A 26,454-nucleotide genomic window follows, 5' to 3' on the forward strand; every position below is an offset into this window, starting at 1 on the left:
TTCGACCTCAACTCCACTTTCCCGCCCGATCCCTATATCCCTCGATTTCCCCTGTGAACTATGACAAAGTATTTTACTTAATAACAGTACTGCATTTTTCTGTTTACTCTAGGGTACTTCTGCAGATGTGATGCTTGGAATTCCCAATATTGCCACAGTAACCATTCTGTCGAATGATAATGCCTTTGGAATTATATCTTTCAATATGGTAAGTATCTATTTCAGCAAGTGTAATCGTTTAGCATATTTGGAATGCTTTTATTTGTGACATATTAGGGCTGATTAATGGATGGAAAATTGTGGGGAAAATGGGCCTGAATTCCCTATATACACTCCCAGTAAGCGAGGTGCCCTGCCAGCAATGTGATTTTGTTAGATCAGCCTTATTGTTTTCAAATCGTGTGTTACAGTGCATAGCATAACACCCCTGTGGTGTACACCACAATAATATAACACGTAAGGTTCTGAAGGCACTGAAGCAGAAGTTTGATGATGTTGACGAAATCAATATTTAGTGTTATGTGAACAATACTTAGATGGGAGAACATAGACAGGAAAGTAAAATTAGGATTTCAAAAAAAAGTCTATCTTTTTAGCAAATTTTGAACTGTTAAATTATTAATGGCAATGAAATGAGTGATAGAAGTATCACAGCATTTTTTTGATATTGTAATTTTTTTATTGTGCTTTTGAAATCTTGTACAACACCATAGGATATTGTTAAATTACATCTGACCTACAGGGATGTGCTTTGGGATGTTTGGCTACATTAAAGGTGCTATGTAAATGTAAGCTGTTGTTGTATTTGAATTGGAAATACATGAGAGTATACTTTTTTGCTTTATAGTCATGCCAACTTTTTCACTAACATTAGTCAAAGGAGGCAGATAATCCGTCACATTCTCTATTTTAAATTTTGCTACTTCTGCAGTTCCTTGATTGACCAGCAGTGTCATTGTTGAGCAGAGTGGTTGCAATGTTCAAAATAACTTTGCAGAACTGGACATCACCAGTTGCTCCTCACAGGTTTGATGCAATTCTCAAGAAACAGCTTGGATATTGGAAAATAATTGTCAATGGGATGAGTATACCCTAACCCATCAGAAGAATACTTGACCTCATAAAAATGGAACTGACTAATAATATTTTGGTAATAAAAGCAATGTAGAAAATCATAATATGATTAGGTAGAGTCAACATGGTTTTATGAAAGGGAAATCATGTTTGACAAATTTATTAGAGTTTTTTGAGGATGTAACTAGCAGGGTAGATAAAGGTGAACCAGTGGAAGTAGTATATTTCAATTTTCAAAAGGCATTCGATAAGGTGCCACATAAAAGGTTGTTACACAAGGTAAGGGCTCATGGGGTTGGGGGTAATATATTAGCATGGATAGAGGATTGGTTAAAGCACAGAAAACAGAGAGTAGGGATAAAGAGTTCATTCTCAGGTTGGCAGCTGTAACTAGTGGGGTGCCACAAGGATTGGTGCATGGGCCTCAGCTATTTACAATCTATATTAATGTCTTAGATGAAGGGACTGAGTGTAATGTATCCAATTTTGCTGATGATACAAAGCTAGGTTGGAAATAAGCTGTGGGGAGGACACAAAGGGCCCGATATTAGGAGGGAGGCGGGTTGGCAGCGGGGGGTCGACTGGGCCTGTGGGTAACGTGCCCAGTGAAATCGGGGTGCTCCGCACACGATCGCAGCCTAATTGAAGGTACTTACGCGTGCTTCCGGGTTTCCCGTTCAGACCTGCGCAGCGGATGCATTGCGCACCCGCATCACAGGCTGTCAGTAGGAGGAGCCCTAGTTAAAAGGGCAGTCCTCCAATGCTCCTCCTGCAGCAAAGAACCATTTTTGGAGCATGGAGCAGGCCAGAGGCAAGGCTGCTCCAAGGTTCTCTAACTCCTCACTCCAGGTGCTGCTCGATGGAGTGAGGAGTAGGAGGGAAATTTTTTTTTCCATCTGATGGGAGGAGTGGCCTCCCTCTGCCACCAAGAAGGCCAGGCTGGAGGTGGCTGAGGAGGTCAGCAGCAGCAGCAGCAGCAGCAATGTGTGCCGAACCTGGGTCCAGTGCAGGAAGCGCTTTATTGACCTAACCAGGTCAGCCAAAGTGAGTATACTTTCGCATTCTCCCACACTCTGTCTTCCACATCACCTCCACCACCACACAACTCCTTCTGCACTGCCACCACAACGCTCTCGCATCACTCCTCACATCCACTCAACCATCATCCTCACCTTGCCTGCACTTACTCACCGCCCCAGTTCCCATTCAAACACTACCTTACAACCCAATCCTCATACAATCTCATGGCTATGTCTCACACGCACCCTCCTATGCATCTCCCTCACGGTCACCCCCACCCACACCAATGCATGCAGTGGGTCTCTATGCAACCATCAACTCAATCACGCCTCTCTGTGTTTTGCCTTGATAGGAGAAGAGAGGCCAGAATGCCCGGGAGAGGGCAAGGACCGGAGGGGGCCCGCCACACCAGGTGGTCCTAACAGATGCGGAGCAGCAGGCATTGGAACTAAGCCGGACGCTGGAGTGCCTGTCCGTGGCGGATGCCGAGACTAGGAGCGCACAAACGGCTGGTGACAGAAATCTATCACACAGCACTCATGATAGTGAATGATCTTAGCATCACTTGGCATCTGCAGCACCTCAATATCTGTCCACATGCTTAATATTGCTTTCTGTTCTCTGGCAGGGTCATCTGCGACCTCCGTGACTGCAGAGGGCGATTCCTCAGAGGACCTGCGGGCCTCTGAGGGTGCATCATCACATCTGAGCCAGCCATCCACCAGCACAGATACACACATCTCGGTGGGTCCCCGTCCTCACTTAGTTGGGCTTGCACATGGTGAGTCACCACGCACATGTGAGCATGAGCAGACCCTGGTGGCAGGGGCAGCCGTGGAGAGTCTGCGTCGGTGGGAGCACTCTTCTCCAGGCTCTGCTCAGCTGGACACAGATGCTGAACCCTGGGGGCCAGCCATGAAAAGGAGAGTCATCGAGGGCTAGCAGCACATTGCCGAGGTATTGGAGCAGGTGCCATGCGCACTCTCCACAATCGCGCAGAGGATGGAGGAGTCCAATGCCTGCATGAGTGAAATGATGGCACAGGTACAGGAGGGTATCTCCGAGATACTGTCACAGGGACGTGAAGGCATCTCTGAGATAGTGTCGCGGGTAGGTGCCGGAATGTCTGCGATGGAGGAAAGGTTCCATCGAGCTTCAAGCACGGCTCAACAATGAGTCCATTCAGGCCCTGACAACGGCCGTTCGGATTCAGGGTGAGCAACTTTCTGCCGCCTTAAACAGGCTGACAGGTACATTACAACTGGCCTTCCAAGGCTTCACACAAGTCCTCCAAACTGTCGTCCAGCAGGGTGGAAGGAGTGATGTGGGCCTGGGCCAGGAGAGGGATGATGGTGAAAGGGGACATGGAAGTGGGGACGCCACTCAAAGCGCTTCCACGTCTCACCCGTTGCCCCCCTCTCAACCAGTACCCTCAATGCTGCATCCTCTCCAGGTGGCCAAGTCTGCCCCTGCACAGGTGCAGGTGGAGCAGTCTTTGGAGGGGCCCTCACGGGCACCGAAACCCAGAGGGCGTCCGTGCAAAGCATCTTATCGGTCAGGGCATGGACAAGAGCAACCTGCCACTACCTCTGCTGAAGCCACAGAGGTAGCACCACGTAGAGGTTCCCGTAAACGTAAGGCAAAGGTTTTGTGAGCACAAAGGGGATGCACAAGGGTGTATGACAGAATGTCATGTTTTTGATTTAGTTTTGTTGGTTTTGCAAAGCACATTAAAATTTGTTATCACCACTACCGCCACGTCTTTGCAAATCTTGTCTGGTTTGTGCAATAATGTCCTTTCCTGAGGATCACTATGAAGACCCACACCTGATGCCACCCATTGTGTCACTGCAGAGTGGGTGTAGGTGTATTTGCAGGACTCTTTCGTGCAGACGACTGAGAGACGCCGGCGTTGTCCCCGGTGGCACCCTGGAAGGATGCAGAGGAGAAGTTGTTGAGGGCAGTGGTGACTTTGACACCGACAGGTAAGAAGATGGTGCTTGGGCCAGCTGGGAGCAGCTCAGCATTAAGGAGGCTGCAGATGTCCACGACTACATGTCGAGTGACTCTGAGCCTCCGTGTGCACTGCTCTTCAGAGAGGTCCAGGAAGCTGAGCCTCGGTCTGTAGACCCTGTGGCGAGGGTAGTGCCTTCTGCGAAGCAGCACTCTCTGCGGTTGCCCTCCCTCCTGCTGTGCAGGTGTATGTGTCACAGCACTGTGTTGTGGAGCTCCACGTGTCAAAGGTGGACGGCGAGGCTGGTGATGCTGTTCGCCCTCCGAGGAGGTCATGACTGCAGCTATGGTGGCTCCCATCCGGAAGATGTACGTTTGGGGGGGTCTGCAAGGTTGGTAAATGTGTCTGGACACCGAGGTTGAGGTTCCAAGTTGGTGAATTTTATTGTTAGGAGGAGGGTGGTGCAGGCCAAACTTTGTCCAAAGTGACAGAGTGGCCTCCTGCAATGAGTAAGGGTCTCCCTCCCCCCCCCACCTGTCAAATGGACCTTTGCAGCTCCCACAGGCTGGTGGCTGCAACACATCTGTTTCAACTGGGAATGTTTCCCCCAGTACGGGAAACATGCTCAGTTGACCTGAAAATCCCACCCCTCCTAAAATATTCTCCCAATCAGGTCTGCAAACGACTTAAACTATCAAAATAATTGCTTTAAGTGGGATCCCGCCGGCTTTAATTGCCGGTGGGAGTCCCGCATGCGGGGGTTGCGCGCGCATCTAAGCGCGTCATCAGGGAACCCGGAAGTGTGTGGGTTGGAACCGGGCTCCGGACCCGCCCCGGGAATCCCGAATTTTCGGAGCTCCCCCGCCATGAACTCACCTGCTCGGCCATCCTAAAATTGACCCCAAAGAGTCTGCAGAGGGATATAGACAGGTTAGGTGAGTGGGCAAGAAGGTGGCAGATGGAGTATAATGTGGGGAAATGTGAGGTTATTCACTTTGGTAGGAAAAATAGAAAAACAGAATATTTTTAAAATGGTGCGAAACTATTAAATGTTGGTTTTCAGAGAGACTTGGGTGTCCTCATACAAGAAACACAAAAAGTTAGTATGCAGGTACAGCAAGCAATTAGGAAAGCAAATGGCATGTTGGCCTTTATTGCAAGGGTAAGTACAAGAGTAAGGTAGTCTTACGACAGTTGTACAGGGCATTCGTGGATCCTCACTTGGAGTACTGCGTACAGTTTTGGTCTCCTTATCTAAGGAAGGATACAATTGCCTTCCAGGCGGTGCAACGAAGGTTCACTAGATTAATTCTTGGGATGAGAGAGTTGTATGAAGAGAGGTTGAGTAGAATGGGCCTACACTCTCTGGAGTTTCGAAGAATGAGAGGTGATCTCATTGAAACATATAAGATTCTGAGGGGGCTTGACAGGGTTGATGCTGAGAGATTATTTCCCCTGGCTAGAGAGTCTAGAACTAGGGGGCATAACCGCAGGATATGGGGTGGGCCATTCAAGACTGAGATGAGGAGGAATTTCTTCATGTAGAGGGTTGTGAATGTTTGGAATTCTCTACCCTAGAGGGCTGTGGATGCTGAGTCATTGAATATATTCAAGGCTGAGATGGATAGATTATTGGACGCTAGGGGAATCAAGGGATATGGGAATTGGGGGGGGGGAAATTGGTGTTGAGGTCGAAGATCAGCCATGATCAGATTGAATGGTGGAGCAGGCTCGAGGGGCCTACTCCTGCTTATATTCTTAACAACTTATATCTCTATAACAACTTGTATACGGTTGCAGAGGAAATGGCTTGGTAAGGAGATGACAGCCCAGGAACCATTATTTATAGTTTTCCTCATTTAAAAGAAAACTTCTTGGAGTGCTGAACAATACGGAGAAAGCGGGCACCAAATTGGGGAAGATGCTGCAGGTTGAAGTATTTGAAGGCTGGGAGGGAGGTGCTATGAGGAGGTGATTTTGGGAGAGAATTCCAGAGCGCAGAAGCATGGTGGCTGACAGAACAGCGTTCATTGGTGGAGTGGAGGGAATGTGCAATAATGTGCAGTGTTAGAGGATTGTCCGTTGATGTGTATAGTTTTCATTTCCCCAACAGTTGATAATATGTTCATCTTTACTTGAAAAATTCATTCTGCCTCATCTTTATAAATAATTTGGAAAAACTCAAAGAACATTAAAAATCCTTTTACAACATGAAGCGATATTCCCCTACCATTGTGAATCAGTCAGCCACCCAATTCAAGCATGATATGAATTCCTGTACATGCTCATACTACGGCCTTTTCCCGTAGCTAACAGGGTATATTGGTCAAATTATGTGTCAGAGTAATTACTTCAAGCCCAATCTTTTGAAGCCTTCACATGAAAACATTAATAAAACTATGTTAAAAAAAAGACAACTTTATAAATAAGTTTAATTGGGTTATTGTAAAATATTCAAGTTTAAAAAAATGTTTTTATACTTCAGAACCATAATTTTTAGCTCACATACTTGAAGGCAAATAAAATGGTGAATGAAGAAATTTTCAGCGTTCAGTGTTTTGAGTAATTTGATTAGTCTGCATTGTTCACCTCCTCCTTGATAAAAATTTGCAACTTACAGTTAATACATTAGAATAACAATAAGTGCATTTGTATATAAGACAGTTAGCTGGAAGAAATTCACATTGAGCTCAGAAAAAACTTGGAAAATCTGAATATGAGCCAATTTACACTGCAAGAAATTTGCATGTAAGTTTGATGTGGAAGTGTTACAGGCACTACTCATGATCAAGGGAAAGAACATTGAGATGGACTACCCGGATGTGAGAGCATTGTGGCCTACTAGGATGTGTAAACATTAAATGAAGGGGTTGTTGGATATAGAAGTAGTGGGAGGGGATGTCAGGATGTGGGAACACTGGGAGTGGTGTCTTGGGGATCCAGGAGGAATGGAAGAGGAATGTGATGTTTCATAGCAGCATATGGATGCCGGGAGCATTGATAGAGAGTTGCGGATCTGAGGGGGGGGAGTTGTTCTAGAATTAGGGAATATGGGGTGGAGGGGGATCTGAGGTCCTGGGAGAATTGATGAGAAGTGTTTAGTGATAGCATTGAGAGGGGTAATATTTGGAATGATTCTTGCAGTATGTTTGGGGCAAAGGGTATTGCAGGACAATGGAAGCTATAGACCTTGATCCACTCCTCCATTCCCAGAAGTTTCAACCAAGGTGCAGAGCCGGTTTCCTTGCACAAAGATGGAAACTGGTGCTTTGTTTAAAGTGCTTAGTGTCTCAAGATCATGGGGGGAGTTTTAACCCCTAAGAACGGGTGGGTTGGGATTGGATGGGAAGTGAAAATTGAAATTTGAAGTGCGACAGCAACCTGGCTCCATGCGCCCACTTCTGGTTTTAACGAAGGCGGGTCAGGGGGCAGGCAGCCAACCTGCTCTTGGGAGGAGGGTCTGTCAGTGAAATCTTTTAAGGAGGCTGCCTGCCTCCATTTTGCCTAAATTTTAAATTTTAACCCATGGAGGCCAGGTTTCTCGGGCAGCGGGAATCCCGGCAGGAAAAAGGAGGCGAGAAGGGCCGGATCCATGAGGTAAGTGCATTTACAGCACTGTGTGTGGTCCAGGAGGAGAAGGAGTGCTTCTCCCGTCCTTTCCAAGCTAACCTCTTACACACCCTGCGATTGCAATGTCTGACTCTACCCCCCGCCACCATCTCCGACTTCCACCCCCCCGCCTCCACCTCCGACTCCCACCCCCCCGCCACCATCCCCGACTCCCACCCCTCACCTCCATCTCCGACTTCCACCCCTCCCCTCGCCTCCATCTCCGACTTCCACTCCCCCCACCATCTCCGACTTCCACCCTCCCCACCATCTCCGACTCCCACCCCCCCCACCATCTCCGACTTCCACCCCCCCCACCATCTCCGACTTCCACCCCCCCCACCATCTCCGACTTCCACCCCCCCCACTATCTCCGACTCCCACCCCCCCGCCAACATCTCCGACTTCCACCCCCCGACCATCTCCGACTTCCACCCCCCCCACCATCTCCGACTCCCACCCCCCCCCAACATCTCCGACTTCCACCCCCCCCCCCCACCATCTCCGACTTCCACCCCCCCCACCATCTCCGACTCCCACCCCCCTGCCACCATCTCCGACTTCCCCCCCCACCATCTCCGACTTCCTCCCCCACCCGCCACCATCTCCGACTTCCACTCCCGCCACCATCTCCGACTTCCATCCCCCCCACCATCTCCGTTTTCCACACCCCCCGCACCATCTCCGTCTTCCACCCCCCCATCATCTCCGTCTTCCACCCCCACCACCATCTCCGTCTTCCACCCCCCCCCCACCATCTACGTCTTCCACCCCCCTCATCATCTCCATCTTCCACCCCCCCCACCATCTCCGTCTTCCACCCCCCCACCATCTCCGTCTTCCACCCCCCCCACCATCTCCGTCTTCCACCCCCCCCCCAACCATCTACGTCTTCCACCCCCCTCATCATCTCCGTCTTCCACCCCCCCCACCATCTCCGACTTCCACCCCCTGCCACCATCTCCGACTTTCACCCCCTGCCACCATCTCCGACTCCCACCCCCCTCACCATCTCCGACTTCCACCCCCTGCCACCATCTCCGACTCCCACCCCCCTCACCATCTCCGACTCCCACCCCCCTCACCATCTCCGACTTCCACCCCCCGCCACCATCTCCGACTTCTAACCCCCGCCACCATCTCCGACTCCCACCCCCCTCACCATCTCCGACTCCCACCCCCCTCACCATCTCCGACTTCCACCCCCTGCCACCATCTCCGACTCCCACCCCCCTCACCATCTCCGACTCCCACCCCCCTCACCATCTCCGACTTCCACCCCCCGCCACCATCTCCGACTTCTAACCCCCGCCACCATCTCCGACTCCCACCCCCGCCACCATCTCCGACTTCCAATCCCCGCCACCATCTCCGACTTCCAATCCCCGCCACCATCTCCGACTCTCACCCCCGCCACCATCTCCAACTCCGAACCCCCGCCACCATCTCGGACTTCCACCCCCTCCCGCTACCATCTCCAACTTCCACCCCGGCCACCATCTGAGACTTCCAACCCCCGCCACCATCTCCGACTTCCAACCCCGCCACCATCTCCGACTTCCACCCTGCCACCATCTCCGACTTCCAACCCCCGCCACCATCTCCGTCTTCCACCCCCCCCGCACCATCTCCGTCTTCCACCCCCCCACCATCTCCGTCTTCCACCCCCCCCCCCACCATCTACGTCTTCCACCCCCCTCATCATCTCCGTCTTCCACCCCCCCCACCATCTCCGACTTCCACCCCCCCCCCACCATCTCCGACTTCCACCCCCCCACCATCTCTGACTTCCACCCCCCCCCCCACCATCTCCGACTTCCACCCCCCCCACTATCTCCGACTCCCACCCCCCCGCCAACATCTCCGACTTCCACCCCCCGACCATCTCCGACTTCCACCCCCCCCACCATCTCCGACTCCCACCCCCCCCCAACATCTCCGACTTCCAACCCCGCCACCATCTCCGATTTCCAACCCCCCGCCATCATCTCCGACTTCCAACCCCCCGCCACCATCTCTGACTTTACCCCCCTCCACGATCTCCGACTTCCACCCCCCTGCCACCATCTTTGACTTCCGCCCCCTCCACGATCTCCGATTGCTCACCCCCCACGGTGTCTGACTTTCCTCCCCCCTACGATGTCCGACTCCCCCCCCCACGATCAGCCCCCACATCGAAACCCTGAAGACCCCGATTGCTCCTAGGCTGCTTTCCTGCCCGTCAGGCAACTAGCCTGTCAATTTGGCTGGATGTCGGGGGCAAAATCTGTTGAAAAAATTTTTTAAACATCCAATCGGCACGACACGCGGGAAACCCTTACTTCTGGGTTTCCCATCTGAAAATACTCCCTCCCACTCTCTTCCTGGTTACGAGTAAATATCGGGGCCCCAGGTCTTGGTGTTGAATCATTCCAGGAGGAGGGGAGGATCAGGTTGCGGCAAGGTGGAAGTCTAGAAAATGGGCAAACCTGTATTATGTAAAGTAATTACTCAGCTCAGTATTGATTTAAAAATTCTGAAGAACATAGAAACAAGTGCCTGACATTGTGGGTTTTCAGGTAGTGGAGGGGGGAATAACAGTAGTGACAGGATGGGGCAGGGGGGTTTGTCGCAAGGGGGAATACAGTAGCGGTGGAGGGAAAGAGAGAGGCAGCATTGGGCCTTTGCCATGACTTTTGGAGCTCAAAGGTGGGTGTCACTGTGGATAACAGTGCCATGTATCTTGGATGTGGAGATGCTGGTGATGGACTGGGGTTGACAATTGTAAACAATTTTACAACACCAAGTTATAGTCCAGCAATTTTATTTTAAATTCACAAGCTTTCGGAGGCTTCCCATTCGAGGATTTCATTTCACATCGTTCACCTGACGAAGGGGGAAGCCTCCGAAAGCTTGTGAATTTAAAATAAAATTGCTGGACTATAACTTGGTGTTGTAAAATTGTTTACAATGTATCTTGGAGACACAGCTTGTAGTTCTGAGAGATAAGTAAGCAACAGTGCCTACCTATCTTGGAGGACTTAATTAGGGGTAGGTAAAGTGAATTGGCAAGTGTACTTGTGACAGAAAAGCATGATAGACAAGCATGATGGAAGTAGTGTTCCAGAAAAATCTGCCTGAATTAGACATGGCAGAAAAGTTACAGGAAGTAAGTATCACTTGACTGATTTGCAAAATGTACCTGGCTGGGGCTTAAACTTGAGCCTTTGATTTAGCTTTGAGCATTAGGTTTGACATTGAGGATGGTGAACGATGCTTAGCCCTATACATGTCAATGGCAGCTAGCTGGAGAGGTGATGCCTAGATACGTCAATGGAAGGTGTGTTTACATTGTATCATAGTTGGTACAGCACAGGAGGAGGCCATTTGGCCCATTGTGCCTGTGCCGTCGCTTTGAAAGAGCTATCCAATTAGTCCCATTCCTCTGCTCTTTCCCCATAGCCCTGTAAATTTTTTCCCTTCAAGTACTTATTCAATTCCCTTTTGAATATTACTGTTGAATCTGCTTCCACCACCCTTTCAGGCAGTGCATTCCAGATCATTACAATTCTCTGTGTAAAAATATGTTTCCTTATATCGCCTCTGGCTCTTATGCCGATCACCTTAAATCTGTGTCCTCTGGTTAATGATCCTCCTGCCACTGGAAATAGTTTCTCTGTCAAAACCGTTCATGATTTTGAACACCTCTATCAAATCTCCCCTTAACCTTCTCTGTTCGAAGGAGAACAACCCCAGCTTCTCCAGTCTCTCCACATAACTGAAGTCCCTCATCCCTGGCACCATTCTAGTAAATCTCTTCTACACCCTCTCTTAGGCTTTGACATCCTTCCTAAAGTGTGGTGCCCAGAATTGAACACAATACTCCACCTGAGACTCAACCAGTGTTTTATAAAGGTTTAGCATAACTGCCTTGGTTTTGCACTATATGCTTCTATTCATGAGGCCCAGGATTCCATATGCTTTTTTAACAGCCTCCTCAACTTGTCCTGCCACTTTCAAGGATTTGTGTATGTGCACCCCCAGGTCGCTCTCTTCCTGCACCCCTGTTAAAATTGAACCTTTTAGTTTATATTGCCTCTCCTCGTTCTTCCTACCAAAATGCACCAAATGTTTTCTGATTAGGAATTGTTGGTCTTTTTTTGATTTTTTTCCCTCCAGTTGAAATATTTTCTCCCGTTTGGGAGTTACAAAAAAATATTTCTCTTTACTCTTTGATGGCAGAGTACTTTACAGTGAAAATGCTTGCTTCCCAGAAATATATTCTCCCTTATGATAAAGTAAGAGTAAAAATATATTGCCGATCCAGCTCATTTTTAAATGTTTACAATATTTTTCAAAAATGTTAATATTTAGATTTCAATTAATTCAAAGCATCTTCATATTAAGAATTGCTCCCTTGAATACCTACAAAATTTCAATTTTGCAAAAATTTAATTTCTAGTGGCAAGAAGGCAAAAAGTGTTCCATTTCCCCAGCAAAGACATCTTTTATCTTAATGAGCACTTTATTCCTAAAAAACAAAAATAACCAGTCATTAGCCCTTTTTTAATAAAGCTTGGCTCTTTAATTTTTGTAACCCAAATTGTTCTAAAAATTGGAAGATTTTAGCAAAAATTGTTTCCCATAGAATATATCATTACTGAATCACTTCAAAAATTAGATTCATTTGTCTGTGAGAGTTTGGTGTGTCAGGGTTGCGGATCTGTCTATGCTATTCATGCTGAGAGGTATATTATCAAAATAATATTTTCTCTGTCTTTCCCTCAGTCTTCCATAGTCACAGTCAATGAGGCAAGGGATAGAAAAGAATTTGTGCTGCTTACTCTAATCAGAAAGAAAGGAACCTATGGGACCGTAACTGTGAACTTTGAGGTAAGTGTTATCAAATTACTTCTCTATCTCATCTTGGCTCAATAACAGAACCTGGCATTTGGTTTATTGCTACTTGCTGACCTAACTTAGTTAATTAATGTAGCACAGATCATTTGTTATCAGACAGCCACCTGGCTTAAATAGCAAATAGTATCATGATTTCGGTCTCTGGACCTGATGGATATGATTTTTTAATGGGATTACTTCCACTGAAATCCTCCTTGGAAGTCCTTTACTATACTACAACTATGTTTTTAAAAAAAACTAAAGTATCTTTGAATACTTGAATGTGAATGATATTATAATAGCCACGGATGAAGTATAAAAAAAGAGTCTTAGTGGGCTTGATGCTCAACATGTCCAACCAATACAGAACAGCAATTAATAAACCTAATATAGGTTGAATTATAAAACCAAAACAGTACAAGTCAGAGGGGGTCATGATTAAACTGTACAAATTTGGAGGCAGTGCAGAGAAGAGCCACAAGGCTCATCCCTGGTGTCAGAGGTCTGAGTTATGAGGAAAAGACTGAGGAAATTAAGGCTTTTTAACCTCATTGTAGGTGTCTGAGATTATCTTTTAGAGAAAATAAGATCGTAAATGGCATAGAAAATGTAAATCTGCAAAATTACTTTAAATTGTCAGAGTATGATAAGGGGACAAAAGCTTTAACGGATTTGTTAAAGGCAAATCACGTTTAACTAACTTGATTGAGTTTTTTGATGCGGTAACAGAGAGGGTTGATGAGGGCAATGTGGTTGATATGGTATATATGGACTTCCAAAAGGTGTTTGATAAAGTGCCACATAATAGGCTTGTCAGCAAAGTTGAAGCCCATGGAATAAAAGGGGCTGTGGCAGCATGGATACGAAATTGGCTAAGTGACAGGAAATTGGCTAAGTGACGGTTTGTTTTTCGGAGTGGAGGAAGGTACAGTGGTGTTCCCAGGGGTCAGTACTAGGACCACTGCTTTTCTTGATATATATTGATGACTTGGACTTGGGCATACAGGGCACAATTTCAAAATTTGCGGATGACACAAATCTTGGAAGTGTAGTGAACAGTGAGGAGGATAGTGATAGACATCAAGAGGACACAGACAGGCTGGTGGAATGGGCAGACATGTGGCAGATGAAATTTAACGCAGAGAAGTGCGACGTGATACATTTTGGTAGGAAGACCGAGGAGAGGCAACATAAACTAAAGGGTACAATTCTAAAGGGGGTACAGGAACCGAGAGACCTGGGGTTATATGTGCACAAGTTGTTGAAGGTGGCAGGGCAGGTTGAGAAAGTGGTTAAAAAAGCATATGGGATCCTGGGCTTTATAAATAGAGGCATAGAGAACAAAAGCAAGGAAGTTATGATGAACCTTTATAAAACACTGGTTCGGCCACACCTGGAGTATTGTGTCCAATTCTGGGCAGTGCACTTTAGGAAGGATGTGAAGGCCTTAGAGAGGGTGCAGGTAAGATTTACTAGAATGGTTCTAGGGATGAAGGACTTCAGTTATGTGGATAGACTGGAGAAGCTGGAGTTGATCTCCTTAGAGCAGAGAAAGTTGAGAGGAGATTTGAAAGAGGTGTTCAAAATCATTAGGCTTCCAGACAGAGTAGATAGAGAGAAACTGTTCCCATTGTCGTAATGATCAAGAACCAGAGGACACAGATTTAAGGTGATTGGCAAAAAAACCAAAGGCCACATGAGGAAAAACTTTTTTACGTAGCGAGTGGTTATGATCTGGAATGCATGGCCTGAGAGGGTGGTGGAGGCAGATTCAATTGTGGCTTTCAAAAGGGAATTGGAAATTACTTGAAGGGAAAAATTTTGCAGGACTACGGGGAAAGGGCGGGGGAGTGGGACTAGCTGTGCTGTAACCATTCTATGATTCTATGATTCTGAGTTCAAACTAGTTAAAGATAATGTTAAAAGTCTGGTATTAGGAAGTTCTTCTTCACACAGAGTGCTCAACACATGGAATGGTCTCCCAGACAGAGTGGAGCGATCTGAGGGTCATTCTGGATGGATGAACTAAGATTGACTGAATGACCTTCCTCATCTGTAATTATCTTGTGATCTTTTGAACTGAGCACAGGCTATCACTTCTTAGGTATCAGCCTTGACTCAGTTGGTAGCACACTGACCTCTCACTCAGAAGGTTGTGGGTTCATGCCCCACTCCAGAGACTTGAGCACATAACCTAGCCTGATACTCTAGTGCAAGGATCTGTGGGATGCAATACTGAGGGAGTGCTGCATTGCCTGAGGTACTGTCTTTTGATGAGACGTTAAACATAAGGCCTGTCTGCACTCTCAGGTGGATGTAAAAGATCCCATGGTACTATCTGAATGAGAGCAGGGTATTTCTCCCAGTGTCCTGGCCAGCATTTATCTCTCAACCGACATCACTAAAAACAATTATCTGGTTGTTTATCACATTGCTGTTTGTTGGAAAATGTGTGCAAATTGGCTGTTATTTTCCCTATATTACAACAGTGACTAAACTTGAACAAAAGTACTTATTTGACTGTGAGGTGCTTTTGAGATGTTCTGAGGTTGTGAAAGGGGCTATATAAATGAAAGTGTTTTCTTTCTTTAGACTGAATATCACACAGCCATAAAATTCTTGTAACATTTTCCTTCTATACAAGCTGTATGTGAAAAGTATTAGGAATTAAACTCAATAGATATCAATAATGAAATATTCCAATGTTAAACAAAACCCTTGAAGTACATAAAAAATGATCAGCTAGATTTACTGAGTCACGAGAACGACCGGTTTCTGTTCATTCAGTTTGCTGTTTATTCATGTATTTCAACGTCAGTTCCATTGCAGGAAAATTAAGTGTGATGTTATAGACAACTTTCTTTAAAAAAAATTACCATAGCAAGAAGACAGTTTCAGTGAATTGAATAGCAGTGAATTTAAAGGTTTGCTTTTTAAACTGGTAGCTTATGCAGTGGAAGTTTAGCTAATTCATAAACTTTAGGCTTGCCCTTAATTATAATTAATATTTTTTCTTATTTCTATTTTCTCATTTTCCTTCCCTCTTTGTGGGGAAATGCTCAACTTCACCTCTCTAAAAATCCTCCCTTGAAGGCAAGGCTGAGAGTGAGAACTCCTGTTTGAGCATCTGAGGCACAGCTCCATTGATTTGTGCCACTGTGCAAGCCATAACTTTATTTGTCAATTTACACAGGGTTTTTCTCTGGTGTCCAAACTATTCCTGTTATTATCAGTGTATTTTTTAACTTTTTGCTTTGCATTAAACTTTCTGAATAGCTATGTTCTTATGTTTCACATTAAAATTACGCAATACCTCATAAAAAGTATTCCATCTTCATTGAAAGTTGCAATTTTATAGCATCTTATCACATGATCTGAATATCCTAAAGCTATTCACTGCCAATTAATAACTTTTGAAATGCTTTTGAAACTGTTATGTTGGGAAACACAGCTGCCAATTTGCACATAAGATAGGGAGGAGGGAATTTTCAACTGCCAGCTACCTGTTTCCCGTCTGAAAAATGGGCGACCCGCAGTTGTAATTTGGGGTGATACCTTGGCCGCCCCATTGACACCCAAGGCCCATCTGACGCAATTTTCAGTGAGCAGCTCACCCTTCTGAAACATGTGGTTGTAGGACCCAGATTGCAATTTTCAGGTACTAATGGGTGAAGCATGCCCCATGCACACTCCGCCTCTTCGCACCAGTGGTGAGTAGCCAGTAACCAGTCAATTTCCCACTGTTCCACAACTGGTGTGCTACAGTGGTGCGCCTGTTTGGCGGCAGCAGCTTGCCAGTGGAATTTAAATGAGGCTTTAGGCAGGAAATGCAGCTGCTTCACTGACCTCATGCCTGTTTCATGCTAGAATTGAATTTCCCTCCCAGGATCTTTTATGTCCACCTGATTAGGCAGAAAAGGCCTTGACTTCATGGCTCGTCTGAAATACAGCACCCCACAGTACTGCACTACATTGTCAGCAATCCCTCAGCCTAAGTTTTGTGCCCAAGTCTGTAGTGGACCCAAATGGTAATATGGGAATGTAAATCCTCATTTTAAATGCGGAGAGTGTTGATGCGCAGATTGCGGAATGGTTCCATGATATCACTGTAAAATTTTTATTTGTGTAATGCTGTCTGTTCTCAGTTATGATGTTATCTTTGTGAAATATGGCTCCACTTGTATAAAAACTAATGACTGATTTGTTAAAATTATTGTATTCTGTCTCCACTGGCAGATAACAGCAGGCCCAAATTCTGCTGATGAAGACATCAGTCCAGCAAGTGGAAACATCATTCTTCCTCCTGGGAGAGCTGTGGTAGATTATAACCTTACCATTGTGGATGATCAGGTGAGAAACACAGCTCGAAAGAACACGAATGTAAACATTCTCTGCTGAGTGAAGTGCTTTTCAGCGGTATATTTGGAAGAGCAAGCCCCCAAAAGTACACAGTTGTTCCGACAGACTACCGCTGTAAGAACGGCAGTTTCTGCTTGAACGACCACAACCACAGTTGAGATCTGGGTACGTTAGATCTTGGTCTTAAGTCCACAGTGACCTAGTAGGGCTGGATCCTCTGCCTGCCTTACAAGGCCATTGATGCTGGGGATGGGACTGGGGGCAGGCACTCTGGAAATTCTGAACTTCAGTTGGGACCTGGCGTAGCATCTTACCAGGCAAGAGTCCGCAGACAAATGATGGAGCATTCCAGCACATGATCCCCTGTTTGCTGGTTGCTGAAGTTGAGGTGTGCTGCATGAGATGCTTGTGAGGATGGCTTCCCTCTGTGCCACTCCATGGTATCACCCCCACAGGACAACATAGCAGCATGTCTGCAAAGAGGTACAGCCAAATTTCAGGCCACAGCTGACCATTACTGTCCCTGCATGGTGGCTGCAGTTCTGCATCTGTCTATCTACTGAACCGGATCTGAAGAAGACAGACCCCCATGGTCAATGGCAGGAAGGTGTGTCAGGAGCTGCAGAAATAATGATATCTTGGCAGCTGTGGCCAATCAGTTGATGCTACATCTTGGTCACCCTGGCATAACTTTTTTCATGCTGTACCATGCAAATAATGACATGTTGTGATTGGATTACTTCTGAAGAACTATGCTGCATAACAATTAGTCAGAAATGTGGGTATCATAGTGAAGCTACCGGGGTCTGCTGATGCAGCATCCTTTGGAAAGTGGAAACTCCACGACCTCAAAATCTGTCATGTTGAGGTAATTTCACTTTTTGCTGCAGGTGTGTGTGGTTGGATGTCAGTCAAAACACCTCCCATGTAGCCTGACTTTCCTGCCATCCCTCCATAGGTCATTTTCTTCCAAATGTATCACTTCGGAGGCTTCCGATTTGGAAACACATTGGTGGCAGTAATGGGAGCGGTGGCAAAAAAAAACTAATTAATACAACTGGCACAAAGGTTTGTGGTAGCCTAAATGCCAGCAGGAAAAAAATCCAGAAGGGTGTGGAAATAGCAGCAAAACACTCACATTAAAAATCTTGCCTTTTAAATGACTGTTTGCCTGAGAAACTCAACCAAGAAACCCTAGATGTTAGTTTTCCTGGGCATGAAGTGGGCTTGGTGACGAGCATGACCGCTTGTTGCAGAATGGAGTGCCTTTTTTTGCATAAGGTAATGATACCCCAGGCTGCTTTAGATTGGAGTTTCCAATGCCTGACATTTTGGGCCTGACTGAAAAGTCAAGCGGGCCTGAAATTAGGAGGAAATCAGGTAAAACACTGTTGTATACGAGAGCAGGTGGGGCATTGTGGACACCAAAATTGGCTCTGATTTACCTAAAAGCCATTCATTTAATTTAGTGTTGAAGGGAGTTGCCTTTGGTTCCTGCTCCCATGAGAAAACGACATAGTACCTTAATGAAACAGTTTTTTTCTAATCTGCTTTGCTGATTGTGCTGGCATGGAACAGGAAGTCAGGTGAACAGGCCTTGGATCAAATACATGAGGATAGAAATTACCATTCCTGATAATAGAAAATGCTTAAAATGTTCATATGTTATTCCTCTGTCCACTATTTTAACAGAAGTTAACCTATTTAAAAATAAATGAGTTAATACCCTCCATTAAAATAGAAGACTGGGGAAAGTCAATCGAATGTGTTAAGCACTTGAAACTATTCTCAGCAACAGTAAATTCTGGCCTGTTGCTCTTTTAATTCAGTCAAAAAGGCTTATTTTGTTGTACAGGAAATAACACAATAATTTTAAGAAAACCAAAAATGTACAAAGCATGGTTTGCAAGAAGAGGCAAAGGAAGCCACTGTCCATGGCACTATTTATAGGACTGACCGCTGCATAGCACTTGTGGAGATGACGTCCCATCTTCACACTGAGGACACCATCCAACGTGTTGTGTGGCACTACCACCGTGCTAAATGGGATAGATTCAGAACAGATCCAGCAGCTCAAAACTAGGCATCCATGAGGCGCTGTGGGCCATCAGCAGCAGCAGAATTGTATTCCACCACAATCTGTAACCTCATGGCCCGGCATATTCCTCACTCTACCATTACCAAAAAGCCAGGGAATCAAACCTGGTTCAATGAGGAGTGTAGAAGAGCATGCCAGGAACAGCACCAGCCATACTTAAAAATGGGTGCCAACCTGGTGAAGCTACAACTCAGGACTACATGCACTCTAAACAGCGGAAGCAGAATGCTATAGACAGAGCTAAGCGATCCCACAACCAACGGATCAGATCAAAGCTCTACAGTCCTGCCACATCCAGTCGTGAATGGTGGTGGACAATTAAACAACTAATGGGAGGAGGAGGCTCCGTGAACATCCCCATCCTCAATGATGGCAGAGCCCAGCATGTGAGTGCAAAAGACAAGGCTGAAGCGTTTGCAACCATCTTCAGCCAGAAGTGCCAAGTGGATGATCCATCTTGGCCTCCTCCCGATATCCCCACCATCACAGAAGCCAGTCATCAACCAATTCATTTCACTCCACGTGATACCATGAAACAGCTGAGTGCACTGCATACAACAAAGGCTATGGGCCCCAACAACATCCCGGCTGTAGTGCTGAAGACTTGTGCTCCAGAACTAGCTGTGCCTCTAGCCAAGCTGTTCCAGTACAGCTACAACACTGGCATCTACCCGACAAAGTGGAAAATTGCCCAGGTATGTCCTGTCTACAAAAAGCAGGACAAATCCAATCCGGCCAATTACTGACCCATCAGACTACTCTCAATCATCAGCAAAGTGATGGAAGGTGTCTTCGACAGTGCTATCAAGGGGCACTTACTCACCAATAATCTGCTCACCGATGCTCAGTTTGGGTTCTGCCAGGACCACTCAGCTCCAGGCCTCATTACAGCCTTGGTCCAAATATGGACAAAAGAGCTGAATTCCAGAGGTGAGGTGAGAGTGACTGCCCTTGACATCAAGGCAGCATTTGACAGAGTGTGGCATGAAGGAGCCCTTGTAAAATTGAAGTCAATGGGAATCGGGGGAAAACTCTCCAGAGGCTGGAGTTAAACCTAGCATAAAGGAAGATGGTAGTGTTTGTTGGAGGCCAGTCATTTCAGCCCCAGGACATCACAGCAGGAGTTCCTCAGGGCAGTATCTTAGGCCCAACCATCTTCAGCTGCTTCATCAATGACCTTCCCTCTTTCATAAGGTCAGAAGTGGGAATGTTCACTGATGATTGCACAGTGTTCAGTTCCATTCGCAATGCCTCAGATAATGAAATAGTCTGTGCCTGCATGTAGCAAGACCTGGACAACATCCAGGCTTGGGCTGATAAATGGCAAGTAACATTCGCGCCAGACAAGTGCCAGGTAATGACCATCTCCAACAACAGAGAGTCTAACCACCTACCCTTGACATTCAATGGCATTACCATCGCCGAATGCGCCACCATCAATGTCTTGGGGGTCACCATCAACTAGAAACTTAACTGGACCGTGGACATAAATACTGTGGCTACAAGAGCAGGTCAGAGGCTGGGTATTCTGCAGCGAGTGGCTCACCTCCTGACACCCCAAAGCCTTTCCACCATCTACAAGGCACAAGTCAGTGTGATGGAATACTCTCCACTTGCCTGGAGGAATGCAGCTCCAACAACAGTCAAGAAGCTTGACACCATCCAGCACAAAGCAGCCCGCTTGATTGGCACCCCATCCACCACCTTAAACATTCACTCCCTCCACCACCAGCGCACCGTGGCTGCAGTGTGTACCATCTACAGGATGCACTGCAGCAACTTGCCAAGGTTTCTTCGGCAGCACCTCCCAAATCTGCGATCTCTACCATCTGGAAGGAAAAGGGCAGCAGGCGCATGGGAGCACCACCACCTGCACGTTCCCCTCCAAGTCACACACCATCCCGACTTGGAAATATATCACCATTCCTTCATCGTCACTGGGTCAAAATTCTGGAACGCCCTATCTAACAGCACTGTGGGAGAACCTTCACCACATGGACTGCAGTGGTTCAAGAAGGCGGCTCACCACCACCTTCTCAAGGGCAATTAAGGATAGACAATAAATGCTGGCCTTGCCAGCAGTACTGACATCCCATGAATGAATAAAAAAAAGCTGGATTTTTTCTCTGAGGTGGATTCGACTGGCTCTAGTTAGAGTTTGTAATCTGTTATACTCTAATTGATTATTAATGCTACTCCTCACATTTCCTTTTGGAAGTTGACCACTCTTATACAGAAGGTGCAGGCTCGCTGGTTAGTACATGTTAACAAAGGGGCTTCCACCATGAGCATGTAAACAAACTCAGTCTATTTTCAAAGTGACATTAAAATTCACTTACAAATGGGCCTATGGCCCTATCGCACATCATATTGGTACATTGTAGTAAAATCCCTAACATGGGAATCTCAGTGTAATTTTTAAATTAAATAAAACTTATCACTATTCACACCCACTTCCTATTTTATTTCCAAACTTTAGCAAATTAGTGCAGTGACAGGAATGGTCAAACATAGCCAGTTAATGCACTCGTGCCAGGGTACCTCTTCCTTATCTCAGTCAAGTGACTAAAACTGGCCTTGACGAAAATGCTGTACATTGAAAAGTGTACCCCTCTGCTCCAATGAAGGCAACCCTCTGATCCACTTGTTGTTTCAGAAGTACAGCATTTTCAGAAAGAACAGCTGAACTCTTCGATCCTCAGAGTTCCAAAGTGGCAGATTGCAACAAACTGTTGAGCAGAAGCAGCCCTTTAACAGCTGCTGGCAGGATATCCTAACCCTTCAATCAGTGAGCTCCTGGCTGCAGGCCTAATGGAGGCAGGAAGCTCGCCGGTCATCTACAAATGATGAGCTGACTTTGTAAAATGGATGTCATCCATTGAACAACTTTGTGAAGCTAATGTTGTTACAACCCTGTCCTGCTGCACTGGACTGGGAAACAGATTCTTTTATTTAATTGAGTGATAGTTAATGTTATTTTCCACCAATTCAATACAACTTAATAACAACACCTACCAGTAATTGGTATCTTTTCTCTTTTTCAAGATATCATTCTTGTACCTAAAATATGTTAAATATTGTTCAAATTTGCCAGTTAAGCAAACAATATTATATGCAGACTTACACTTTAGATCCAATTTCACCCAAAAAGTATTTTAATCAAGCAAATTTGAGTTCTGCATTGAGCAGCCTGAATTGTTCTATTTGGCTTTGAAAAAGTGTCAAGCAGCCTGACAGAATTAACTAGTAACTGAATAAAGGTGTGCAGAGAGTATGCCCAGGGACAACAGAAATGTTTGTGAGTATTTCCAATGAAAACTGTGATTCTCCTGTGGCTAAGTTAACATGCAAATTATAGTTACTGTAACATAAACTGCTGAACTTATCCTGAATCTGATTGTCAGGTTAATTGTTGGCTGTTCCAAGGCTCACATGTATGATGAGTGAGGTGTGAAGTGAGTTACTTAATTGCTTTATTCCAAACTGTACCAATTCTTAAAATGTGAATCTGTAGTATTTTATAATTTGTGTGATCATTCTGCAGAATATTGTTTCGCCAATAGTAAATACATGTGCATTATAAACTTCTAAGGGGGATTTCACTACTCAGAAATTTTAAGTTGAAGGCCCCAAAATTCCATGGGTCCCATCTCTGCTAGCAGAATGTGGCCGTGTGGGACACCCATGCGTCCATAGACGAAGCCATAGAACCCGTTCCAATATGCAGTGACAGGGTAATTATCATAATCAGAATGGACGGCTGGCATTTCAGAGGCGCCCGCCATGTCGTTCCAAGGAAGAGAGTTCAGTTGAGCCTAATGGGGACTTCATTCCCGGGCTGGCTTGGGAACTCCACCAGACACACCCTATGATGTAGGAGGTCAGGTGGAAGATGCTCCCTCTCTCTGGAATTTGGAGGAAAGTTAAATGAACCAGAGACCTGGCAACTGGTTACTGCCCCAAATCCTGGCCCTCTAGCGGGTGATGCCCCAGCCCTCCTCAGCTGTCGGAATCTCGGTCCCAGTGGAATCAAAACATAGATTTGCCTGTTCCATGACCAAGCGGCTGCTATTTAAGACATTTCTTTCGTTCTTCTAGATTCCTGAAAATGATGAAGTTTTCACCGTCCAGTTGACAAGTGCCGAGGGAGGAGCTGAAATCAATTCTACACAAAGCAGCTTTCAACTTAAAATCACCAAAAATGACAGCCCGCTGCGATTGGCACTAGCTGTGTACACCGTGTCAGAGACAGTTGATGTGATTACCATACCAGTCATTCGTGGGAGGGACCAGGATGGAAAAATAATTGGATCTGATGATGCGCTGGTTTCTATTAATTACCAGATAGTAACTGGCAACAGTTCTGCCAGTGCATTGTTACAGTCTGATTTTATTGATATCCAACCAAACAGGACCATTATTTTCCCACCTTATGTCTATGAAGCAAATCTGAAATTTCAGATTATTAATGATCCTGTTCCCGAAATTGCGGAATCATTTCAGGTTGTGTTACTTGAAGACACAATAAAGGGAGATGCAGTACTGCTTAGTCCCAGTACAGTGCAGGTTACTATTGAGCCAAATGACAAACCTCATGGAGTTCTGTCAATTAGCAGCAGTCTTCTTGCACAGAAAGTTGTTATCGATGAAGACATGACAACAAGGTAGGGTACAATACAATGTCTCTGTGCTACAGCTTCTTGTATTACTATGTTCAGTAATGTCCCTTTTTTTACATAGAAGTAATCTTACACGTCTTTCATGTTTAGTAATATTAATCTAGTTGGGGCGACGGTGAATACTGACTTAAGTTTTTCTTTCAATGATACATTTTTCCAAAAAATAAGAGCACTACCATTTAAATTGTCTTTAAACATAATAATTGACGGCATTTAATATTATTTGGTAACCTGGTGACAATACGCTCAAGTTATATATTTAATTGACTGTATCTTCTGAAAAAAACAATTTGTTTCCTTCATTTCTCTGGAAATTTCTTCTGTTAATATCTCTTGTTCTCATCATTCCAAATGCTAAATTGCTTATTTATCTACTAAGGTTAACTCATGCGCTATAAAGTATAGTGAGACGTCGCTATATGTATGAGTGCTATAGAAATGTAAGCGGACCAGGAGTGGGCAAAAACTTGGTCAAAGAAGAGGGTCTTAACGTGCTTTTTAAAGGCAGGGAAGGAGATGTCAAAGTGGAGTTGCTGAGGGAGGGAGTTCTAGAGGGCAGGGACCAGGTGGTTGAAGGAGCAACTACCAGTAGTGACACTGAGGAATGGAAATGCGCTGGTGTTGGAGGAGCAGAGGGTACGCTTAGAGATATAGGGCTGGAGGAGATCACTGGGGCAGAACAGTTTATAAGCACCATAGTGGGCAGCAAAGGATATCTAGATTGAGGTAGAAGGAGGCATCAAGCTTGTCAAGGCGATGAGTGTCTGGGGTAGTGGAGGACAAGTAGTTTGGCGGGGAAGCAGCAGTAAGTGGAGCCAGGATGAAAGGCTGGACTGAGGTAATCAGTCGGGGAAGATTGGGGTTATAAAACGCAAATACAAGCCAGCGGGTAAGGAGCACAGAGAGTGAGGCAAGGGTGATGGGTGGAGAAGTAGAAGAGCTCAGATCTGGGTAGCAGCCATTAAACAGAGGTTAGAAACAATAATGTCCAGTATGAAAGTTTGTCAGAGAAATGTTTCAAATAAATAGGATTCATAATCAGCCAAGAAGGTTGAAGAGTAAGCCAGTATCAGTGTAGGATTCAATATGGGCAATAAATGCTGGCCTCGCCAGTGATTGGTGTAAGACTATTTCATGCCAAACCATATACATTGGTTAGAATAGTCAATAATGACACCGTAATGATCTAAAATATCAGTTCCCAATATACTTTGCCCATTGTTAGTTCGCATTGTTACCACAGTATGTAGTTTACACTCCGCACCCTGTAAAGATATCCGAGCCGAGCTCAACTGATAAGTAACGATTTGTCAAAACCTATTAAAAGCAAGCACTTCCCTCCGGCTGCAGCGTGGTGTTTGGGATATAGAGTATGAATGATGGCCACTGCTGATCCTGTGTCTATTAACATCATCTGTTGTTGGCCCCTATCAATAACAACAGAGACTACAGGTTTAGCATGGCCATCACGTCGGAACTCCACTATCGACTTTGTCAGGGGGCCGACCTCTTTCATTGTTGGCCTGGATTCTGTCCTTCAGGCGGAGCTGAAGGAGTGGGAGCTGTGGCAATTGCCACCATTTGTTTAGGTCGGCTCATAATGTTACTGGTTGTCAGAAGTGCTAGTAATTTATCCAATTTATTCTCGGTAGTATATGACTATGGCTTCGGTGTTTCGGAGTACCAAGGTAAGGGAAGGGCTGGATAGTGGTTCCTTCTTTGTCTACAATCTCTAGCAAAATGTCACATTTTGCCATAATTGTAGCATTGTGGTCCCCTATTTCCTGATCCTGACTCATTATTTAGTCCCCAGTTATTCCTATCCTTCTGTGGTCCCTCAACCACTGACACTGGTTTTCCCCCAGCTCTCGAATTTTGCAGCCCTTCCATGGGTCTAGTGATGTGTCCTTTTATATCACCCCAGGCCTGAATAGTGAATCTCAAAATTTCGTTCCACCTATCATTTTTACAGATGGATACTGCCAGTGCAGTTTTCGCTAATCGCTGCAACTGACTTATAAACATTTGTTCAAACATTGTATTGTTTCGCCGATCCACCTCCCCTTGACATTCAACGGTATTACCATCGCTGAATCCCCCACCATCAACATCCTGGGGGTCACCATTGACCAGAAACATAACTGGACCAGCCATATAAATACTGTGGCTACAAGAGCAGGTCAGAGGCTAGGTATTCTGCGGCGAGTGACTCACCTCCTGACTCCCCAAAGCCTTTCCACCATCGCCAAGGCACAAGCCAGGAGTGTGATGGAATACTTTCCACTTGCCTGGATGAGTGCAGCACCAACAACACTCAAGAGGCTCAACACCATCCAAGACAAAGGAGCCCGCTTGATTGGCACCCCATCCACCACCCTAAACATTCACTCCCTTCACCACCGGCGCACAGTGGCTGCAGTGTGTACCATCCACAGGATGCACTGCAGCAACTCGCCAAGGATTTTTCGACAGCACCTCCCAAACCCGCGACCTCTACCACCTAGAAGGACAAGAGCAGCAGGCACGTGGGAACAACACCACCTGCACATTCCCCTCCAAGTCACACACCATCCTGACTTGGAAATATACCGCCGTTCCTTCATCGTCGCTGGGTCAAAATCCTGGAACTCCCTTCCTAACAGCACTGTGGGAGAATCTTCACCACACGGACTGCAGCGGTTCAAGAAGACGGTTCACCACCACCTTCTCAAGGGCAATTAGGGATGGGCAATAAATGCTGGCCTCGCTAGTGACGCCCACATCCCATGAATGAATTAAAAAAA

General features: G+C 45.9%; 1 protein-coding gene across 1 annotated transcript in view; it reads left to right on the forward strand.

The window, feature by feature from the left end:
* adgrv1 (adhesion G protein-coupled receptor V1) overlaps positions 1–26,454 on the forward strand; it is a 507,287-nt gene that overhangs the window by 17,487 nt on the left and 463,346 nt on the right. The window contains exons 3-6 of the mRNA XM_067982173.1: positions 113–208; positions 12,425–12,529; positions 16,772–16,885; positions 23,091–23,656. Of these exons, the coding sequence (XP_067838274.1) occupies positions 113–208; positions 12,425–12,529; positions 16,772–16,885; positions 23,091–23,656 (881 nt within the window). The remainder of the gene's footprint in view (positions 1–112; positions 209–12,424; positions 12,530–16,771; positions 16,886–23,090; positions 23,657–26,454) is intronic.

This window comes from Heptranchias perlo, chromosome 4, assembly GCF_035084215.1.
Source record: "Heptranchias perlo isolate sHepPer1 chromosome 4, sHepPer1.hap1, whole genome shotgun sequence".
NCBI lineage: Eukaryota > Metazoa > Chordata > Chondrichthyes > Hexanchiformes > Hexanchidae > Heptranchias > Heptranchias perlo.